This window comes from Mobula hypostoma, chromosome 2, assembly GCF_963921235.1.
Source record: "Mobula hypostoma chromosome 2, sMobHyp1.1, whole genome shotgun sequence".
Taxonomy (NCBI): Eukaryota; Metazoa; Chordata; class Chondrichthyes; order Myliobatiformes; family Myliobatidae; genus Mobula; species Mobula hypostoma.
Window position 1 is genome coordinate 164,393,877 of NC_086098.1, and position 18,210 is coordinate 164,412,086.

An 18,210-nucleotide genomic window follows, 5' to 3' on the forward strand; every position below is an offset into this window, starting at 1 on the left:
TGGATGCAATCGGGAATCCAGTGGAAATGCCCAGGGAGGGTGTGGGATGCTCTCTGAGGGAGGAGCTCAAGGTGTGATGGGACAGTGGTCCAACGTGGAGATCAGGAGCTAGATACACTATGAATACAAATGAATCTGATGGGAAATCAGTGGGACTGTCTCTCAGGGAGAGGGTTGATGTGTGGTGGATGACCGACTGTGTTTGGGGGGTGGTCCTCCCACATCCACAGGTTATCATCCTGAACCACCCGGGGCAGATCAGTGCTGGCTACTCCCCGGTCATCGATTGCCACACCGCCCACATCGCCTGCAAGTTCGCTGAACTGAAGGAGAAGATCGACAGGCGTTCTGGCAAGAAGCTTGAGGATAATCCCAAGACCCTGAAGTCCGGTGATGCCGCCATTGTGGAGATGACTCCAGGGAAGCCCATGTGTGTGGAGAGCTTCTCCAAGTACCCACCCTTGGGTGAGTACCTCCTCATGTCCCCAGACCACAGCTGGGGGGTGGGGTAGGGTGGGGGAAGAAAATGGGCAGAGTGAAGTCCATTGCAAAACAGCAGGTGTGTGCGCAGCAAGTCCCACAAAATGCTTGGGAACTCAGCAGGTCAGGCAGCATCTATGGAGAGGAATAAACAGACGCTGTCTCAGAACTGCAAAGGATGGGGGTGGGGGGGATGCCATATGAGGCCAAAGTCAGGTTGGAAGAGCAAAACCTTTATTGCATTTGGATGGTCTCCAAACTCTTCCCATTCCTCACTCTGGTTCCCGTCACCACTTAGTTCTCCTCGCCTACCCATCACCTCCCTCTGCTGCCCCTCCTCTTTCCCTTTCTCCCATGATTCACTCTGTTCTCCAATCAAATTGCTTCTTCTTCAGCCCTTTACCTTTTCCACCTATCACCTCCCAGCTTCTTATTCCATCCTACCTTCCCCTCCACCCCCACTTGGTCTCATTTATACCAGCCAGCTTGTACTCACCGCCCCCCAACCCCAAACTCCTTGTTCTTCTGCTCCCTTTCCAGTCCTGACAAAGGGTCTCGGCACGCAACGTTGACTGTCCTGGGATCCCCTGTGTTCCCTTCCAAGGGCAGACTGGGGCCTGAGAAGACCCTTGTTTGACAAGCGACGCCTCAGGTCCCTCACCATGGTGGGTGGGTGGGTGAGAGTAGATCCCTCTCCCTGGCCACTGCCTCCTTCTAATGGGCCCTCCACCGTCTGGTTCCAGGTCGATTCGCCGTGCGTGACATGCGTCAGACCGTGGCCGTGGGCGTCATCAAAAACGTGGAGAAAAAAGCCAGCACCACCGGGAAGATCACCAAGTCTGCGCAGAAGGCCCAGAAGGCTCAGGGCAAGTGAATGGGATGTCCTGGGGAGGTCAGCACCAAGCCAAGCCCCCTCAACCTCTACCCTGTGGCCAAGGGGCACGTGTGCGCATGTGCCGGTCAGAGCTCGCTGGTCAACGACTGGATGTTAACTATTAAAGTCCAATGGAAGTTTTTTAAAAGGAAAAGTGTGTTGGTGGGGGTCTTGGTTTTCTCAATAAACAAAAGCAGAGACGTGGAGCTGGTGTCAGTGTCTTCCTCAGGTCACACGACATGTCGCCGTCATTTTTTATAAAAATATGTTTATTACAAATTACAGTACCAGCAAACAAATTTAACATAATCCCATCCCTATTAAGGATAATATTTGTATCCAAACAATCCTGGAACACCTCCGTGGACATTGCATCTTCCTTCTCCATGGTAACTCAGGGACGGACATACCCCAACAACGTTGCCAGCAGTCAGGCTGGGTGGAGCCTCTTCCATCTGCCCCCTTCCCTTCCAGTCCCGAAGAAGGATCTCCACCTGAAACCTTGACAGCAGGTCAGGCAGCATCTATAAATTGAGTTCCTCCAGCATTGTGTGTGTGTGTGTGTGTGTGTGTGTGTGTGTTACCCTGGATTTCCAGCACCTGCACTATCTCACACCTTCTGCTTTATTGCAGGTTTCTGGCATCTGCAGTGCTTTATTTGCCTATACCCTTGACTCTTGACCCTGGTGGAATGGGGCTGCCCCTGTTCTGCCGGGCTGTTGGTATGGGGCTCGATCAGTCAAGGCTCTGGGCCTGCCCAGCTGACAGCAGGCCCAGGAAGTGTATGCTCCCGCTCGGGATCAGACTGTGTGCTGAGGGAGAGGGATAAGGTGAGGGGGAGGGTGGACCAGCAGCTGGTGAGGGGCAGTGACAGCTGCCTTGAACAGGCGCCAGGAGTCACACACCCTCTCTGTGCCCCGGGACAGTAATAACTCAGTGACGCCAGAGTCAGGAGTTAACTGTGAGTCTGTGTCCCCACCCTCCGGCCAAGCCGTCCTGCTGACTACCTGCCCCGGTGCTGGCAGCTGCCCTCTAGTCTGTCCTCCCACACCCCCCCCCCCCACAGCATGTTCCTCCTGCCCTCCTGCTGTCATTTCCCCCCCACCATCTCTCATGTCCATGCTCCAGTGGGGGCCTCACTCCTGTGATCTTGGAGAGAGGCTGGAGGTTGAACATAGACTGTCAATCCCAGCATGGGGTAGATGGGATGAAGGGCCTGTCCTTAGCTCTGTGTCTGTCCCACAATCCAGGATCCTTTCTTTTACTGAGACACAGTGTGGAACAGGCTCTTGGTCCTCTGAGCACCACTGGTAGTTAACCACCTATTTAACACTGACCTAGTCAGCAGACAATTTATAATGACCAATTAACCTACATCTTTGGCCTGTGGGAGGAGACCGGAGCCCCCAGAGGAAACCTGCAGTTCACGGGGAGGACATACAGAGTCCAAACTCCGAGTGGCCCGATCTGTAACAGTGTCATGCCAGCCAGGACCCTACCCTGGCACCCATGTGGGAGGGCTGCAGAGGACAATCCCGGGCCCACTGTCAGCTCGGAGCCGTGACTGTCCTGAGCCGAGCCCCACCCCACCCACTGGGTTCAGAGCTGAAGGGAAACCAAATCACCGTACGTGCTGGAATCCTGAAATGAATGCAGGAGACACGGGATTCAGGGGATGCTGGAAATCCAGAGGACGTGGCAGCACTCCAGAGAGAGTTCTTGGATACAGGGATGTACAAGATGGGGAGAGGGCAGTTCAGACAGTGTGGGCTGGTGGCAATCTCCCCCACCCTGTCACTGCATGTGCTGAGTGGGCCTGGCACCGTTCGCTGATCCCCACCCACAGGAGTTTTCAGACAGCCTGCTCTCACAACAAGCACTCTCATTGAAGGCCAGCACATCATCATGGGCCAAAGGGCCTGTACCGTGCAGTACCGCTCCAACTATCCCGCGTTCTCACTGTGAAACAGGACACATGAAATGAGGGCCTGAATGCAGAGGAAAGCATTGTACGGCGTGCCCTGTCACACACTCTGGGGAAGAGGGTTAGATCAGACTGTCTCTGGGCCTAGGGAGAGAGAGCGAGGCTGTCAGCAGGAGGGAGGTAATGATTCAGGCCTGTGTCAGTATTGAGGTTGGGGAGGGAGGCAGGAGGGAAGGAGATGTGGAGTACATTCACTCCCAGTTGCTGTTTCATTGGTGGGGGGGGGAGTAGAGGGGGTTTCTAAGGTAGTGAAGTAGTGTAGTGACCCCCTCTGTGTGTTGCTGGTTCACTGGGGGGGAGGAGATGGACCAGAGGGGTTAGAGGCAGGCTTGGGGGGGGGGGGTTTAAATGAGAGAAGGAACCTTCCTGTGTGTTGCTGGTGTGAGGGGTGTGGTTAGAGAGGTTATTCACAGTGTGGAGTACATGCCTAGTTCATCTCTGGAACTGATTGGTCCCCAATCCGGCATTCCCCTTCCAATACGCTGAGAATGTGATTCGTGTGATGTGGTTCTCAGCTCCGTTGACCTTCCTATAGACACTGTGCGAACCCCATCTCCACCACTCCCTGCATCTGCTGAGCAACCCCTCAGGGTCTCGCTCCGCACATAGGATCTGCGGTGACCTGGTAGCCTCCTCGTGGGTGACTGAGGGCAGCGCTGGAGACCGGAGACCTGTGACCGGTGGTGTTCCACAGGGATCTGCGTTCAGGGATGTAAAGGACCGGGCAAAAGTCTGAGGCACATACATATAGTTAGTTAGAGTGCCTAAGCTTTTGCACAGTACTCTATCGACTAAATATTTATTAATATTAACAATAACTTATTGATATTGCAGTGTCAAGGGTGGAGATCATAGTCTTTACACTGTGTGCTCCAAATCAAATCAGAATTAAACCACGCAGGAAATAAAGTGAAAAACAGCCTACAGGACTGTGAAGAGGTCTTAGCCACCTGAGCTATATATACAGTACATCCGTGAACTGGACACTGGTCTGATTAGGAACGTGTGAAAAGTAGACTTGTGGATAGGGAGGACATTTGTCAGTGGGTAGGTCGGCTGGTGAAAGAGCAGTCGGAGGTTAAGTGGAAGGTCGACTGTAAGAGGAGACCAGACAGTGAACAGTGGGACCTCAGGGGCACTGATGTACACAGCGATGGTGGAATCCAAGTCCACAGATCCCTGGAAGTGGTAACACAAGCAGGCAGGAGGGTAAAGAAAGCGGGCCTTCATTGGTACAAAAGACGGGAGGTCATATTGTATAGATATCGATTTAGCTGCACTTGGAGTATAAATTGAGTTCCTGTCACCCTATTACAGGGAGGATTTTGAGAGACAGCAGAAGAGATTCACCTGAATTAGAGGGTTTGAGATTTGAGGTTGACCAGGATTAGAGAGTTTGAGAGTTGAGGCTGACCAGGATTAGTACGTCTGAGATTTGAGTCTGACCAGGACAGTTGCTGTGGGACAGAGGAGAGTGATAGGAGGTGGTTCCTTCCCTGTGATCCCACCCGGCGAGGGTGGTGGCCGACACAATGGACTCCTCGGCCCAGAGGCAGTGAGTGGGGCTGTCCGCAGGGGGTGATGGCTCTGTAGGCCTCAGCACCCGCATCTTCAGTCCACCTTCCAGATGATGGTCTTGCTGTCCTCAGTGGCGCTAAGCACGTAGCGGTCCTCGGCCGGACACAGTGCCCTGACTGGGCCGCAGGTCACCTCCAGCTCCTTCTGTAGCGAGTGGGTCTCCGTACTGATGATGTATATCCGGCCTCTGCTGCCGTCCGCCGTCCCCCCACCAACCCACACCTGGGGACCAGCAAACAGATACATCACAGCAAGGGGAGCTGGGAGTCACAGCTCCGGTTGGGGCAAGGGCCAGGTTGGGATGAGGGTCAGATTTCGGGATGGAGTGAGTAGGAGGTGGGGTTGGGGATGAAGGTCAGAGGTTGAGTGGGGCAAAATCAGGGTGATGGTCAGAGGTCGGGTCATTGGGGTGAGGGAGAGGGTTGGAGGTTGGATTGGGACGAGAGTTAAGGGTCAGGTGGGTGAGGTCAGGTCGGGGTTAGGGTCAGGGGTCAGGTGGAGTGAGAGCAGAGGTCGAGTGGGGTGAAAGTCAGGGTGATGCTCAGATGTTGGGCTGAGGGTGAGGGTTGGAGGTTGGATTGGGACGAGAGTTAAGGGTCAGGTGGGTGAGGTCAGGTCAGGGGTCAGGTGGGGTGAGGGCCCAGGGTCGAGTGGGGTGAGGGTCAGAGTCAGGGTTAAATTCAGATAACACTTGGGAAGAGGATTTGATGCCTGCAGCCTCCTTACCTGCTTCTTGACGTGGATCATGCAGCTGAGGTGTATGCCAGCCGGGAGGGGGATCTCTCTGACCAGATCACTCAGGGTGTCGGTGCGATACACGTACAGGCTGCACCCCTGTGCACACAGCATCCACACCTCCCCCTGCGGAGCCAGCAGGCAGAAGCAGCATTAACCAGCCATCCCCCGACCTGGCCCATGGCCCCTAGCCCGGCTCTACCAGCAGCTGGCAGAGAAGAGCCTGCACGCGTATCAAGCCCTTCACACCCCTCTGTGGCAGGAAGAACGAGCTGCCGAGACACCAGGCCTGCGGCTCAGCTGGCCCATGCCGACCAAAACTGCTGTCTGAGCTCGCCCCTAACGCCTGACTTGCTGCTAACCCTCTCTACCAGGGGTGGTGGTACAGGCAGATATATTAGGGGCATTTGAGAAACTCTCAGGCAGATGTGGGGTTGAAATTAGAGTAGGTTAAAGGGTCAGCACAACATCGTGGGCTGAAGGGTCTGTACTGAGCTGTAATGTTCCATGTTCAACCTTCCCTGTCCAATGTTGTTACTGCACCAGACATCCCACCTCTCCCGGAAGTTCCGGGAGTCTCCCGCATATTAATAGTGGCTCCCTGATGCCTGTAAATTATATACAATGTCCCAGAAATCAATTTGTTTGAGAGTGAGCGAGAGAGAGAGACAGAGCGAGAGCGCGCCATGGCAGAGTGTTCCAAAAAAAGAAAATATAAAATGTACGTCACCCCAGACTACCCTAAAGTGTACCTCTGCCTAATAGGGGTCAAAAATAATGACAGTGTTGCTCGCTGCACTGTTTGCAACAGTGACTTTTCTATTGCCCATGGTGGGTTAAGACTGTAAAAGACGTGTTGAGGTGAGTTTAACAGGTGTCATTTGTTCATTAGCATAGCTAACATTATTTAAACTGGCTGGCTAGCTGCTAAGGAGCTACTCTATTGCAGACATCCCACCTCTCCCGGAAGTTCTGGGAGTCTCCCGCAAATTGATGGTGCTACCTCCCCGAAGTGAGTTTTTGCGGGGTGGGATGTCTGCTGTACTTTGGCAGCTTGATCCAAATACAAGCTGTTTTCCCTCTGGTTTCACCAAAACATACTTTATACTTGTCCCTCAGGTCAACCTCTCCCCTCTCACCTTCAACCTGTGCCCTCTGGTTCCAGTTTCCCTGACCCCGGAAACTGTCCCCTGTCACCTTCGGCCTGTGCCCTCTGATTCGAGATTCCTCCACCCTGGGAACTAAACTATCCATTCACCCTGTCTGCAGCCCTCTTGCGCTCCGCAGAGTAAAGAAACAGCCTGTCCAAATGGTCAAGAGCGCATCAGCAACGTGAAAAGTAATGGGAGAAACCCACTGACCCTTGATCTCTGAACCCTGAACCCCTCGCACCGCACCCCCAAGCCTAGCCTGACCCTGACAGGACCTACCTGAGGAAGAATGAGGAAGTAACTCAGCAGAATAGAGCCTCCTTGGGGAGTGAATGTTCGAGTCACCTTCCGCAGCTGGTTCCCGTCCCGAGCCACAATCACCAGACTGTTCTCCACACCTGAGTAGTAGGGGGTTTGCACGTTAACTATCAGTGACTCGGATAAAAGAACTGATGGCTTTGTGCCGAGTTTGCTGACGATACGAAGGTGGGTGGAGGGACAGGTAGTGTTGAGGAAGCAGGGAGATTGCAGAAGGATTGGAACAGATTTGGAGATTGGGCAAAGAAGCGGCAGATGGAACTTTCTGTAGGGAAGTGTATGGTCATGCACTTTGGCAGAAGGAGTTAAAGTGTAGAAAGTGGAGAGAAAATTCAGAAATCAGAGGTACAAAGGGACCTGAGTCCTCGGGCAGGATTCAGAGCCACTGGAGTAGCCAAGCCCCATAGCTAATGAGGCGCTTATGGTGGGGATAGTGTACAGAACGGCAGCTGGGGTGGCCAACGCATTATGAGGATTTGAACAGGTTGGGACGACACTCAAAATTTAAAGGAATGGGTTGGGGGCAGCCCGGCTGAGACAGGTTGTGAGGCAGGGTGGGAAGGTAACGGCGAGAATGTAGAGGCATGATTCTCCCGGATGGGGGGGGCGCAGACCCTGGGGCAGAGTTTCTGCACACAGGGTGGCCTACCCTAGAAGTGGGGAGGGGTTTCTGCTCTTGGGGGATGGTTGTTACGTCTGGAATTCCATCCCCTTGAGAGTGGAGAAGGTGGACACACTGAATTTTGAGTGAAGGTTGACGGATATCTAAATGTGGGAGGGAGGGGCTGCGATCTGTGCCGTTGGAAAGTGTCCTGAGGTCAAGACTGGATCAGCCATAACCTCGCTGGGCGGTGGGAGACTCGGAAAATGGAGCAGCCTTTGACACATCTGGCTTCACCGGGGAAGGACTGCAGGCAGTATCCACGGGCGCATGGGCTGTTGACAGAGGTTCGGACCCACGTACAGCCCCCACCCCACGCTCCCCCCCACACTCACAGCACCAGACGTGGTTGCGGTGCAGGGCGATGGACGTCAGCTGCCAACACTGCTCTAGCTGGAACTGACTCTTCATCTCCATGGAGACCGGGTCCCACACAATGATGGTCCCATCCAGACTGCACGAGTACACCTGGCTGGGACAGCGAGAGCCACAGTTACTCACCTGTCACTACACAACCGTAACTCAACTGTCACCTACTGGTAAATGCACACCAGTCATCGCAAACCCATCACACACCCGTTACCACACACCTGTCACACACCTGTTACCACACACCCATTACTACACACCCATACACCTCTGTTACCACACACCCAAATACACCTGTCAGTGCAAACCCATCAACACACCTGTTACCACACACTCATCACTTACCTGTTACCACACCTGTTTCCATACCCGTCGCACACCCGTACACACCTGTTACCACACAGCTGTCTGCCTGTCACACCTGTCAAACACCTGCCCACACATGTCACTGCACAACTTCACATACCTGTCAAAGCGTGCCATCACACACTCTTCTCACCTAACTATACACGCGTCACACAGGCTGTGCCCGGCCACTGGATGCAGACACTCACCTGGCACCCCCCTCGCCACCGGGCAGTATCTCTTGGCGCATCCCTGTCACCTGGTTGCGATGTGCGACCAGGCGTCGGTGACAGGTGAGGTGTCGGGCGCTGACGATGTAGATGAAAGAATCTTCGGAGCCAATCCACACCTGTTCCCGGCCAACCCCGATCATACAGTTCTGGTGGTGGGGAGAGACAGAAGGTATCAGCAGGTAGCAGCCAAGGCTAGAGCTGGGTAGCCCAGGCTGAAGACCGTCCCCACCAGCTCTTCTCCCATCATGGCAGCAGACAGAGCCAGTATTGGCCACAGCGGTCAGCAAACTCACCAATGGTCTCTCACAGGGAGCCAGGGGTGTCTGGGGATGGTCAGATTCAAGAGCAGTCACGTCTGTCTCTTCCCCTGGGAGGGAAGGGCGCAGGGGTGTGGGTGAGTTAGGGAAATGGCAGTGGCTTCTGTCAACACTGCCTCAGGGACAGTGCTGATGGGACTCAGGGAGACAGTCAGAGGCAGCTGAAGTTCTGGTGGGTAGGAGAGACATTGGGACAAAGTTGGGGGTAGGAGGGGCAGGAGGGGGGAGATAGAGGTTTGGGGACGTAAGGAGAAGGGGGGAGAGACAGGTTTGGGGGTCATAAGGAGAAGAGGAGAGATAGAGATTTGGTGATGTAAGGAGAAGGGGGGAGATAGAGGTTTGGGGACGTAAGGAGAAGGGGAGAGATAGCGGTTTGGGGACGTAAGGAGAAGGGGAGATAGAGGTTTGGGGAAGTAAGGAGAAGGGAGGAGATAGAGATTTGGGGAAGTAAGGAGAAGGGAGGAGATAGCGGTTTGGGGACATAAGGAGAAGGGGAGAGATAGAGGTTTGGGGACGTAAGGAGAAGGGGGGAGATAGAGGTTTGGGGGATGTAAGGAGAAGGGGGAGATAGAGGTTTGGGGATGTAAGGAGAGGGGGAGAGATAGAGGTTTGGGGACGTAAGGAGAGGGGGGAGATAGAGGTTTGGGGATGTAAGGAGAGGGAGGAGATAGCGGTTTGGGGACATAAGGAGAAGGGGAGATAGAGGTTTGGGGATGTAAGGAGAAGGGGGAGATAGAGGTTTGGGGATGTAAGGAGAAGGGGGGAGATAGAGGTCTGGGACGTAAGGGGAAGGGGAGATAGAAGTTTGGGGACATAAGGAGAAGGAGAGAGATAGAGGTTTGGGGACATAAGGAGAAGGGGGAGAGAGAGGTTTTGGGGTTGTAAGGAGAAGTGGGGAGATAGAGGTTTGGGGATGTAAGGAGAAGGGGAGATAGAGGTTTGGGGATGTAAGGAGAGGGGGAGATAGAGGTTTGGGGACGTAAGGGGAAGGGGAGATAGAAGTTTGGGGACATAAGGAGAAGGGGAGAGATAGAGGTTTGGGGACATAAGGAGAAGGGGGGAGAGAGAGGTTTTGGGGTTGTAAGGAGAAGTGGGGAGATAGAGGTTTGGGGATGTAAGGAGAAGGGGAGAGATAGAGGTTTGGGGACATAAGGAGAAGGGGGGAGAGAGAGGTTTTGGGGTTGTAAGGAGAAGGGGAGAGATAGAGGTTTGGGGTTGCAAGGAGAAGGGGAGAGATAGAGGTTTGGGGACGTAAGGAGAAGGGGAGATAGAGGTTTGGGGACATAAGGAGAAGGGGGGAGAGAGAGGTTTTGGGGTCGTAAGGAGAAGTGGGGAGATAGAGGTTTGGGGATGTAAGCAGAAGGGGAGATAGAGGTTTGGGGTTGCAAGGAGAAGGGGAGAGATAGAGGTTTGGGGACGTAAGGAGAAGGGGAGAGATAGAGGTTTGGGGACATAAGGAGAAGAGGGAGAGATAGAGGTTTGGGGACGTAAGGAGAAGGGGAGATAGAGGTTTGGGGATGTAAGGAGAAGGGGTAGATAGAGGTTTGGGGACATAAGGACAAGGGGGGAGATAGAGGTTTGGGGACGTAAGGAGAAGGGGAGAGATAGAGGTTTGGGGACATAAGGAGAAGGGGAGATAGAGGTTTGGGGACGTAAGGAGAAGGGGGGAGATAGAGGTTTGGGGACATAAGGAGAAGAGGGAGAGATAGAGGTTTGGGGACGTAAGGAGAAGGGGGGAGGAGGTGAAGGGTGAGGAAAGGGGTGTAGATGTGTGAGGAGAGGGGGGAGATGGGAGTGTGGAAATTAAGGGAGAAGAGATGTGTGCTGTGCAGACTGTAGCTGGTCTGATCTGCCTCAGTGGGTATGGAGGTGGGGAACAGTGAGAGCTGAACACATGGTGACCCTCTAAACCCAGATCAGTATTGCGTCTCATTGGTGAGGAGTTTCCCCTGTGAGGCTCCCAACTGCCTCAGATGTGGTTGGAGTTGTCCGGAAGTCCCCAGTAACTTTACACCCCTCTGCGGCCTGCACCACCCAACCATCACCACTCACCAGCCTGGAGCGTCCGGCCTGGATGGGCGGCTGTTCCTGGAGCCAGGAGGCAGCATTGTAGATGAGGAGCCTTCCATCAGTCAGAGCACACCACAGTGCTGGGGGGGTGTCTACACTCTCGCACGGGTCCAGGCTTCCTGTCACAGACAGACAACGGGTCAGTCACTGGGTCTTTCAGTTGGTCTATCTGTCTCTCTCTCTCTCTCTCACACACAGACACACACACACACACACACACACACACGCACACACACACACACACGCGCACACACACACACACACACACACCCACATACACACCCACACACCCCCACACACACACACCCCCACATACACACCCACACACACACACACCCACACACACCCACACCCACACACACACACCCACATACACACACACACATACACACACACACACACCCACACACCCACACACACCCACCCCCACATACACACCCACACACACACACACACACACACACACACACACACATCCACATACACACACACACCCACACACACACCCCCCCACACACACACACACCCACCCACACACACACACCCACACACACACACACACACACCCACATACACACATAAGACACACATAAGACCATAAGACATAGGAGCAGAATCAGGCCACCTGGCTCATCGAGTCTGCTCCGCCATTCAATCATAGCTGATCCTTTTTTTTCCTCCTCTTCAACCCCAGTTCCCAGCCTTCTCCCTGTAACTTTTGATGCCATGACCAATCGAGAACCTATCAATTTCTGCCTTAAATACGCCCAACGACCTAGCCTCCACAGCTGCATGTGGCAAGAAATTCCACAAGTTCACCATCCTCTGGCTAGAGAAATATTTCCGCATCTCTGTTTTCAAAGGGTGCCCCCCTATCCTGAGGCTGTTCCCTCTTGTCCTAGACTCTCCCATCATGGCAAACATCTTTTCCACATCTACTCTGTCTGGGCCCTTCAACATTCGAAAAGTTTCAATGAGATCCCCCCTCCGCATCCTTCTAAATTCTAGCGAGTAGCAACTCAGAGCCATCAAATATTCCTTGTATGATAACCCTTTCATTCCTGGAATCACCCTTGTGAACCTCCTCTGACTCCTCTCCAATGCCAGCACATCTTTTCTAAGATGAGGAGCCCAAAACTGTTCACAATACTCAAGGTGAGGCCTTACCAGTGCCTTATAAAGCCTCAGCACCATCTCCTTGCCTTGTATTCTAGACCTCTTGAATTGGATGCTAACATAGCATTTGCCTTCCTCACCACTGACTCAACCTGCAAGATAACCTTCAGGGTGTTCTGCACATGGACTTCCAAGTCCCTCTGCATCTCAGATTCCTAGATTTTCTCCCCGTTTGGAAAATAGTCCGCACCTTTATTCCTATAACCAAAATGCATAACCATGCAATTTTCAACATTGTATCTCATTTGCCACTTTCTTGCCCATTCTCCTAATCTGTCCAAGTCCTTCTGCATTCTACCTGTTTCCCCAACACTACCTGTCCCTCCACCAATCTTCGTATCATCTGCAAACTTGGCAACAAAGCTATCTATTCCATCTCCTAAATCATTTATATAAAAAGAAGTGGTCCCAACACCAACCCCTGCAGAACACCACTAGTCACTGGCAGCCAACCAGAAAAGGATCCTTTTATTCCCACTCGCTGCCTCCTACCAATCAGCCAATGCTCCAACCATGTAAGTAACTTTTCTGTAATACCATGGGCTCTTAACTTGCTAAGCAGCTTCATCTGTGGCAACTTGTCAAAGGCCTTCTGAAAGTCCAATACAACATCCACTCCATTCCCTTTATCTATCCTACTTGTAATCTCCTCAAAGAACTCCAACAGATTCGTCAGGCGGGATTTTCCCTTAAAGAAAACCATACTGACTTTGTACTATCTTGTCCTGTGTCATGAAGTACTCCAACACCTCATCCTTAACAATTTACTCTAACATCTTCCCAACTACTGATGTCAGGCTAACTGGTCTATAATTTCCTTTCTGCTGCCTTCCTCCTTTCTTAAAGAGTGGAGTGACATTTGCAATTTTCCAGTCCTCTGGCACCATGCCAGAGTCCAATGAATTTTGAAAGATCATTTCTAATGCCACCACATACACACACACACACACACACACACATGAACACAGATACAAACACACCTACCCACACAGACACACCACATATATATATATATATATATATACACACACACACACACAAACACTATACACATCCACCCACAAAGACACATATACACCCAGTCACACACACAGGCTCAGGCACAGGCACAGACAGAGAGACACACACAAAGTTTAAAAGCATCAGTCACTGGACAACAACCTTGCCAAACCCTCCCCTGATCGGGACAGAGGACGGAACAATGTCTAAAGGTCTGAGGTGCCACAACTTCTGAGTGGGCACACAGATCATGGGGGAGAGGGTGTGGGGGTGTAGTGAGAGGTGAGGGAAGGATCAGAGGGCAAATTGCATTGGCTTGTAGGGTGGGAGGAGGGGAGAGAGGGATGAGGAGATGGGGAGGGAAAGGGGCTGAGGGGAGATGGAGAGAAGGATGGCAGAGTGGAAGGGAGATGAGTGAATGGAGGGTGATGGGAAGGGACATGGAGCTGATGGGTGAGGAAGAGGAGAGGGTTGAGGAGATGGTGAGGGTGAAGGAAGGAGTGGAGAAGGAAGTGGGTTGGGGTGGGGGGAGGGAGAGTGAGGGTGGGGAACATTTGGAATTCTCTTTCTTGGACAGAGGTGGTGACCTGAGGTCGAGGTAGAGAGAATTTCAGAGTCTGAGAGAGGCGAGGGGGTCAGGGAAAATGCAGGAATGGAGGGGTCAGGCACAGACGTAAACCATAAGACCATAAGACAAAGTAGCAGAAGTAGGCCATTCGGCCCATCGAGTCTGCTCCGCCATTTTATCATGAGCTGATCCATTCTCCTATTTAGTCCCACTCCCCCGCCTTCTCACCATAACCTTTGATGCCCTGGCTACTCAGATACCTATCAATCTCTGCCTTAAATACACCCAGTGACTTGGCCTCCACTGTTGCCTGTGGCAACAAATTCCATTGATTCACCACCCTCTGACTAAAAAAATTTCTTCGCATCTCTGTTCTGAATGGGCACCCTTCAATCCTTAAGTCATGCCCTCTCGTACTAGACTCCCCCACCATGGGAAACAACTTTGCCACATCCACTCTGTCCATGCCTTTTAACATTCAAAATGTTTCTATGAGGTCTCCTCTCATTCTTCTAAACTCCAAGGAATACAGTCCAAGAGCGGACAAACGTTCCTCTTATGTTAACCCTCTCATTCCCGGAATCATTCTCGTGAATCTTCTCTGTACCGTCTCCAACGTCAGCACATCCTTTCTTAAATAAGGAGACCAAAACTGCCCACAGTACTCCAAGTGAGGTCTCACCAGCACCTTATAGAGCCTCAACATCACATCCCTGCTCCTATACTCTATTCCTCTAGAAATGAATGCCAACATTGCATTCACCTTCTTCACCACCGACTCAACCTGGAGGTTAACTTTAAGGGAATCCTGTACGAGGACTCCCAAGTCCCGTTGCATCTCAGAACTTTGAATTCTTTCCCCATTTAAATAATAGTCTGCCCATTTATTTTTTCTGCCAAAGTGCATAACCATACACTTTCCAACATTGTACTTCATTTGCCACTTCTCTGCCCATTCTTCCAATCTATCCAAGTCTCTCTGCAGACTCTCCGTTTCCTCAGCACTACCAGTCCTTCCACCTATCTTCGTATCGTCAGCAAACTTAGCCATAAAGCCATCTATTCCATAATCCAAATCGTTGATGTACAATGTAAAAAGAAGCGGCCCCAACACTGATCCCTGTGGAACACCACTGGTAACCGGCAGACAACCAGAATAGGATCCCTTTATTCCCACTCTCTGTTTCCTGCCAATCAGCCAATGCTCTATCCACGTATGTAACTTTCCCATAATTCCATGGGCTCTTATCTTGTTAAGTAGCCTCATGTGTGGCACCTTGTCAAAGGCCTTCCGAAAATCCAAATATACAACATCCACTGCATCTCCCTTGTCTAGCCTACTAGCCCATAGGAACAGTGTTTCCAGGGAAAACGTCGGTGACTTACCGGGCAGGTACAGCAAGACAGTAACAGAACAGGGGGAAGATGCGGAGTCCGAGAGGTGCAGGGTATGCTTCAGGGCGTCCATGGTCACCTTCGGGACGTTGGGCGACACTGAGGGGAGAGAGTATGAATGGTCACTGTCCATGAACGTCAGCCCTCGGTCCGCACACTGAACTCACCACAGCTGTGACAACTGCAGGTCATCGCTCTGTGCGAATGGCAGTACTGAGGGAAGGTCACACTCTGCCAGGGGCGCTGCCTGCAGAAGGACACGCAGATCCCAGCGGACAGCGTCGGCCCTGCCGCTCTGAGGGATCTACCCTGCTTCTGTTGGGAACTGTGGAGGGTTTGGGGTCTGGCCTCGTCAGGGCAAGGTGCTCCTGCGCCGTTGGGGCATGATGCCCTGGTTGCTGGGTGACTGGTCCTGTTCACAGTACGGTGGGTGTCGGGAGGGTGCGGGGTGGTGGAGGGGCTCCAGCTGCACCACCGCTTGATGTGCGCGTCGGACCCAGGCTTCGGGAGACCACGAGGGAGAGGGTCCCGCACAGCGTGAGCCGTCTCACTGGGATGCCCATCGTGCTGTTCCGCAGTGCTTCTTGTGTGGTTGCTCCTGCGCACCTTCCACTTCCTCGCCTTGGTCTGCCAACCGGACACGCCAACTGACAGCGGAGGAGGTCCCCGGTGCAAGTCTCTTTATGCAGGGGTGCTTCCCCTGTACGTTGGGGACCTGGGCTGGAAGGTGTTGCATTGGGCAGTCCCGTACAACAGATTCCTGAGCAGGTTCAATGACACCCCTTCCAGCTTTTCCATTCTGCGGGCGGGAGGAGTCGGGTACCACGTGTACACGGAATGTAAGAGGTTGCAGCCGCTCTTTGAGTTTCTCATGGAGCTGCTTCTGAGGTTCTGGCTGCACTTTAGTCCCGCACTCTTCATCTACGGGCACCCAGTTCGGCAGGGGACGGGTGAGAGGAGGATCTCCTGGTGGGCTTGGTCCTGGGCCTGGCCAAGATGGACATTCACGGGTCTAGGCGGCAGAAGGAGGAGGGTGTAGCCGGGCCGACTGCCTGGCCCTTTTCCAAGGATATGTTTATGCCCAGCTGTCCTGGAGAGGAAGCACATGGTCGCGGCAGGCACTTTGGGGGATTTCCGGGAGCGGTGGACCCCCTGTGCTATAGATGGTAGTAACCATATTTTATTTTTTATTTTTAATTTGAGTGTACTCACTTGTCTGGCAAATACTGAATGTTTGTACCTTGTGTATTTGTGATATAAATAAACTTGTATAGTTTTGTAAAAAATATGGGGATGGGTCAGAGTCAGGCCAGGCTGTGACAGGCAGCATGTAAATGAAGCCGTTTGCTGTGCTCAGTCAGTGGTGAGGGGGAGTTTGGGGTCTCAGAAACTCACCCTCGGAAATGGTGCGGTCAAGCTGGGCCAGCATGTGGATGGCGTGGCTGGTTCGCGTGTGGAGGTCGCACTTGGACAGAGCGTGGATCAGCCGGATGTTACTGAGAGCTTGTTGGTCATACTGAGGGTCCTGAGGGAGAGAGGGAGAGAGTCTGTCAGACAGCACAACACAACATCCCCCCTGCCCTCAGCATTCCCCTCCTCAAAAAGCCCCTCGGCCTCACCTTGTGCCGCTCAGCCAGCAGCTTGCCAGCGTGCAGCTCACGGATCAGGACCTTCCAGAGGTCGCGCTCTGACTTCAGGTTTACCACAAACGGCTCCTTCTTGCCCCGGGCCTTAATCCTCAGGCTGGTCATCTTGCGGGGGAGGCCGGTCGTGGGCAGAACTGGCTCCACCTCCTGAGGACACACACACATCAGGGGAGGGGTCACCCAGACAACAACCCTCACCCTGTATATGTATGAACGGGGAAACGTGTGCACATCTGTGTATGTGTACATCTGTGAGTGTACGTGTACACATCTGTGTATATGCACGTATGTGTATAAGTACATATGTTGGCCCATATACACAAACATATATATATATATATATATATATGTATGCATGTGCATGGCTATGTCTGTCTGTGTATAGCACTTAACCACCTTCTTTCAGGGTATAAATGTGTTAGAAACAGTGTGGAGGAAACTTATTAGACTAATCCATGGGGTTAGTCTAATAAGGAATGGTCAGACCGCATTTGGAGCAGCTCTAGGCCCCTCATCTTAGAAGGGACGTGTTGGCATTGGAGACGGTTCAGAGGAGGTTCACAAGGATGACCTCAGGATTGAACAGGTTAACATAGGAGGAGCATTTGAGGGCTCTAGGCCTGTGCTCACTGGAGTTTAGAAGAATGAGGGGGGATCTCATTGAAACCTATTGAGTATTGAAAGGCCTGGATAGAATGGATGTAAAGAGGCTGTTTTCTATAGTGTGGAAGTCTTGGACCAGCGGAAACAACTTCAGAATAGAGGGAAATCCATTTAGAACAAAGATGAGGAGGAATTTCCTCAACCAGAGGGTGGTGTATCTGTGGAATTAACTGCCATAGACGGCTGTGGATGCCAGGTCATTGGGTATGCAGTATTTAGAGCAGAGGTTGACGGGTTCCTGATTAGCCAGGGCATCCATAGTTACAGGGAGAAGGCTGGAAAATGGGGTTGAGAGGGATAATAAATCAGCCATGATGGAATGGCAGAGCAGACTCGATGGGCCGAATGGCCTAACTCTGTTCCCATGTCTACAGTCTTATACAGTCCCGGCAACATTGCTGTCAATTGTTCCCATACCTTTCCAAGTCAAGGTGCCACCTAGCTGAGATGTGCATTGTGTCGGGTCTGAGAGTCTGGGGCGAAGGACTCTTGGATCTGGTGTGTGCGTGTGTTCACGTGCCCGCGTGTGTGCAAGACAGAGAGAGAAAGAGAGAGAGAAGGGCTTGTTTTGCTGTTGTTTGTGTTGTTCTGACAAACATTGTGAACACGCTTTGTTGGTGATGGAATGTGTGACACTTGTGGGCTGCC

The 18,210-nt window shown here is 52.5% G+C and overlaps 2 protein-coding genes across 2 annotated transcripts in view; one reads left to right on the forward strand and one right to left on the reverse strand.

The window, feature by feature from the left end:
- Positions 1-1,561, forward strand: part of LOC134342637 (elongation factor 1-alpha 2) — an 82,698-nt gene extending 81,137 nt beyond the window's left edge. Inside the window, exons 7-8 of the mRNA XM_063040995.1 lie at positions 231-465; positions 1,224-1,561. Of these exons, the coding sequence (XP_062897065.1) occupies positions 231-465; positions 1,224-1,354 (366 nt within the window). The 3' untranslated portion in view covers positions 1,355-1,561. The remainder of the gene's footprint in view (positions 1-230; positions 466-1,223) is intronic.
- Positions 1,562-2,414: 853 nt separating this feature from the next.
- The window catches only part of LOC134342635 (DENN domain-containing protein 3-like), a 182,460-nt gene continuing 166,664 nt past the window's right edge, over positions 2,415-18,210 (reverse strand). The window contains exons 16-24 of the mRNA XM_063040994.1: positions 16,873-17,046; positions 16,649-16,778; positions 15,245-15,352; positions 11,098-11,234; positions 8,705-8,874; positions 8,117-8,253; positions 7,082-7,200; positions 5,643-5,777; positions 2,415-5,138 (exon numbers count right to left, since the gene is read on the reverse strand). Of these exons, the coding sequence (XP_062897064.1) occupies positions 4,950-5,138; positions 5,643-5,777; positions 7,082-7,200; positions 8,117-8,253; positions 8,705-8,874; positions 11,098-11,234; positions 15,245-15,352; positions 16,649-16,778; positions 16,873-17,046 (1,299 nt within the window). The 3' untranslated portion in view covers positions 2,415-4,949. The remainder of the gene's footprint in view (positions 5,139-5,642; positions 5,778-7,081; positions 7,201-8,116; positions 8,254-8,704; positions 8,875-11,097; positions 11,235-15,244; positions 15,353-16,648; positions 16,779-16,872; positions 17,047-18,210) is intronic.